The 4,430-nt window shown below is 40.1% G+C and overlaps 1 protein-coding gene across 1 annotated transcript; it reads left to right on the plus strand.

Annotated features, from left to right (window-relative positions):
• The first annotated feature begins 1,814 nt into the window (after positions 1-1,814).
• On the plus strand, positions 1,815-3,038 carry LOC135075891 (cathepsin B-like). The gene has a single exon (XM_063970349.1). It carries the CDS (start codon positions 1,870-1,872, stop codon positions 2,896-2,898), a length of 1,029 nt encoding a protein of 342 aa, XP_063826419.1. The 5' UTR covers positions 1,815-1,869; the 3' UTR covers positions 2,899-3,038.
• Positions 3,039-4,430: the final 1,392 nt, after the last annotated feature.

Below are 4,430 nucleotides of genomic sequence, written 5' to 3' on the forward strand. Positions count from 1 at the left end.
GTCCCGTAGTCTGAGTGATCCACTCGGTAGATGGTTCCCTCGGCCTCGAGTCGCTCGAGCTCGCGCTCAACGCGCGCGCGCAGCGCGATGGGCACCGGTCGCGCTCGCACGTAAACCGGTTCTTTATCAGTCAATTGCAATTGGAGTAACTTCTTACATTTCCCTAATTTGTCAGTAAACACTTCTGGAAATTCTGCTGCGAGCTTACTCACACATGGATCTTCAATGATTTCATTGAAATTTAACTGTTTAATATTTAAAGCTTTGATCCAATCCCTGCCTAAGAGCGGACGCCCTCCGTTTTTTATTACATAACAATGTAAATTACTAGCGACTACTTCGCCCAGCTTAACATTTACCGTAATAAATCCTAATGACTGAATTGGAGTGCCCGAATAGCATCGTAACATTAAGTTATCTGACACAATATTTTTATGTGAAAACATTTTGTTGTAAAATTGTTCGCTAATTGCTGAAATGCGGCTTCCAGTATCTATTTCACACTCAATCGAAAGATTGTCCACTTCCACTTTAATAAAAAACGGTTTGTTACCTTTGCATACCAGATCGATGTTGAATAAGTCCTCATCTTCAGAGAAGTCCTCACTTACGTAATTTTGTCGACCTGATTGCACACTACCGCGTACGCGTTGACACATCACTTTTAAATGACCACGTTGATTACACTCGTCACAATTATAATTGGCATATCGGCACCGATCCGCCCGGTGCGCCTTGCCGCACCGCCAGCAGCTCTGCGGCGCGGAAGCAGCGCTCGGCCCGGCCCCGGCTGCGCCCGCCGCGGCCCGCCGCTGCCCCGGGCCCCTGCGCCCGGCCGCCGCCTGCGCCCGCCTCGCGCTCGTGCTGTGTAGGCCCTCGCCCCCAGCTTCGCCGCCCGCACCCGAGGTCGTGGCTGCAGATGTCGCAGCGCTCACCTCCGCATGCCTCTCTGCGGCCTCCAGCGCCAGAGCCAGTTCCACCGCCTCTTTGTATTTGATATCTTTCTCGGCAAAAATTCTCGATCTCATCGCCACGTTTGACAGTCCTGACACAAATTGATCGCGTAGGTTCTCTTCGAGCGACGTCCTAAAGTTACATGTCGTAGCTAAATGTTTCAAATCTTGTAGGTAATCCGACATCGATTCGCCCGGTCGCTGTCGCCGTAAACGAAATACGTGGCGTTCTGCAATCTCGGACCGCTGTGGTTCCAAATGATTCGATAGTAATTTCACCAACTCGTCGAATGTTTTTGTTTCAGGGTCATTGGGAGCACACAAGTCACACATAAGCGAATAAGTTGTTTCACCCACAACCGTAATTAATAACGGTACACGTAACTCGTCTTTGATTTCGTTGAGTAAAATATATTGTTTCACGCGACGAATATACGATGGCCATTGCTTAGAGTGTACATCAAAAGGTTCCAATGTACCAATAGGCATTTTAACACTAAAAATCACGCGCGTTGGATTCGATTATTTGCTTAAAAGCAGCCCGTCGCCAGTGTAACGTCAATCAAACACAGAGACTAGAAACTGACTGGTTTATTATTGTATAGCGCATACCCACATATACAACCAATATAAATCTAGATAAAACTACCCAACAATATCCAATGAAATTTATTTATTTATTTAAGGATAATACACAGCATAATATCGATTAAGGTATGTTTATGTTTTAGTAAGAATATAATATATCCATCATTTTAATTTTCCTTTCCAATTTCCGGTCCAATTACAAATTACAGATAAAATTTGGCTATAAATACGGTGCTATATAAACGTTGTTTTATTCGCGCGTATCTGAGTAAAGAGACATCGTTAGAACAGGAACGTGTGCTGTCAGTGTAGTGACAATTTTGCAGCCATGAAGATTGACCCAGCGATCATGATTTTCGTATTCCTGATAGGATCAGCAACATCGCGACGCATGCATCCGCTATCCGATGAACTGATCGATTACATCAACTCCGAACAAACTTTGTGGAGAGCAGGCCGAAACTTCCCCAGGAATACACCACTAAGTTACCTCAAGAGGCTTTCCGGGACTATAAAAGAAGACACAAGGTATGGCAACAGTTTTGCTGGGACACCTCCACGATACAAACATATCGATAAATGTAACTTGCCAATTATTTTCGACGCTCGAGTTGAATGGGAAAATTGCCCATCTTTATGGGATATTAGAGATCAAGGAGCTTGTGGGAGCTGTTGGGCCGTGTCCGCTGCGTCTGCCATGAGCGATCGACTCTGCATCGGGTCAAAAGGAAGAAAGAAAGTTTATTTGTCGGAAATTGACGTTATAAGTTGTTGTATGTATTGTGGTAGCTCATGTCAGGGGGGTGTATTAAGCAAAGCATGGCAGTTCGCTCAAAATAAAGGAATCGTCTCAGGTGGCAAATACGATTCAGGAAAAGGATGTAGACCTTACACAATCCCGCCGTGTGTTCATATTATGACCAATTTTTATAGTCCCCCAATTTGTGGTCATGATGATGACCATTTTAATACAATATGTACAGAAACATGTCAAAGAAATCATAAAATATCATACAGGAAAGACAAGGTGAAATTACGTTATTTTTATAAAATGACCAATGAAACGCAAATAATGACAGACATTTACATGAAAGGGCCTGTTACGACGTCATTTTATCTTTGTGAAGATTTCTTTAATTACAAATACGGAGTATACAAGTATACAGGCGGTAAAGTGTTAGGACTTCATTCCATTAAGCTGCTAGGTTGGGGCGAGGAACGCGGAGTCGCTTACTGGCTGGCAGCAAACTCTTGGAATGAGTATTGGGGCGATAAGGGATTTTTCAAAATCATACGCGGCATCAATCACCTTGGTATAGAAAGCATGGCGTATGCTGGTGTATTTTCTTCATATTAATATCGACATTAGTCCTACGGTGTCGGTGTTGCCTAAAACTAAGTACATAACTTGTAGGCATACACAACTGGTGATTATTGTTTTAAGCAACTGAAAAAGTGGTTATCAGTTAATTAATTCATTTTATATTATCAGCATTATACAAGTAGAATAAAGAATTTGAAAACGAAATCGTCTTTCTTTTCATTATCCTTTCTTAATTTATTAAGCACTAGCTTTTGCCCACGGCTTCGCCCGCGTGAAATTCAGTTTGTCACAGATCGTTTTAAAATAAAAAACTCATTAAAAAAACTCATTAAAACTCATTTATTTCTGTAAATAGGCTTAAAAAAAGCACTTTTACACGTCCCAGTATTAACCCTACCACTGCTTCAGGACAATAAATGGGCCAGTGCTGAGAAGAAGCAGCGCAAGAAACTCAGTCACTATTGTCAGCCTCTTTTTCAAAGGTTTACATGCTTTAAAATGTACAAAGTTATAAATATTTATGCGAGCTAGGCAGTAACGTATCCCAAACATTTTTATCTTTTAAATAATCATCGACTTTATAGTAGCCCTTTTTCATTTTTAAGGTACTTTTAATATGTGCTTTGAATTTATGAATGGGTAGTTCTATAACAGTTTGTGGTAATTTATTAAAGAATTTAATACATTTTCCCATAAATGAATTACCAATCTTATGCAATCTGAAATTTGTAACGGCAAGTTTATTTTTGTTTCTTGTATTAAAGTCATGCAAATCGCTCTTTTTCGTGAATTGCTCTATATTTTTGCGGACATATAAAAGGTTTTCATAAATGAACTGTGAAGCTACTGTCAGTATGTTTATTTCCTTAAAAAAATCTTTCAAGGAAAATCGGGGTCCAAGGTTATAAATGGCCCGCACTGCTCTCTTCTGCAGAACAAACACAGTTTCAATGTCCGCGGCTGAGCCCCACAACAATATGCCGTATGACATTATACTATGAAAATAGCTAAAATATACTAGCCTTGCCGTTTCAATGTCAGTTAATTGCCTTATCTTTCTCACTGCAAAAGCAGCCGAACTGAGCCTTTTTGACAAAGTTTCAATATGAGGACCCCATTGAAGTTTAGCATCTAAAGTGATTCCCAGGAATGTTGTGGAATTTATGCTATTTAATGGTTCATTCTTCACCACTAATTGCGTGGAAACCTGCCTCACATTGGGTAAGGTAAATTTAATGCACTTAGTTTTGTTTGCATTTAACAATAAGTTGTTAACAGTGAACCAATGTAGAACCTGTGAGAGTGTGTTATTAATATCGTCAAAATTTACTTTACCTCTATCAACTATTATTTTGATGTTTATACAATAGTATTGTAAAATTTCATCAAAATCCATTGATTAGTTTTGGTGTGAATGAGTAACAAACAAACATCGATATTTATCTGTACTTTTCGCAATTTATAACATTTTGTAGGATTAGCTGAAAACCGAAAGAATCTTTCTTTGTAATTTTTTTGCAGTAGATCCATTCCAGGGTACATAATTTCATTACGTACCTACTAAG

Source organism: Ostrinia nubilalis, chromosome 11, assembly GCF_963855985.1.
Source record: "Ostrinia nubilalis chromosome 11, ilOstNubi1.1, whole genome shotgun sequence".
NCBI lineage: Eukaryota > Metazoa > Arthropoda > Insecta > Lepidoptera > Crambidae > Ostrinia > Ostrinia nubilalis.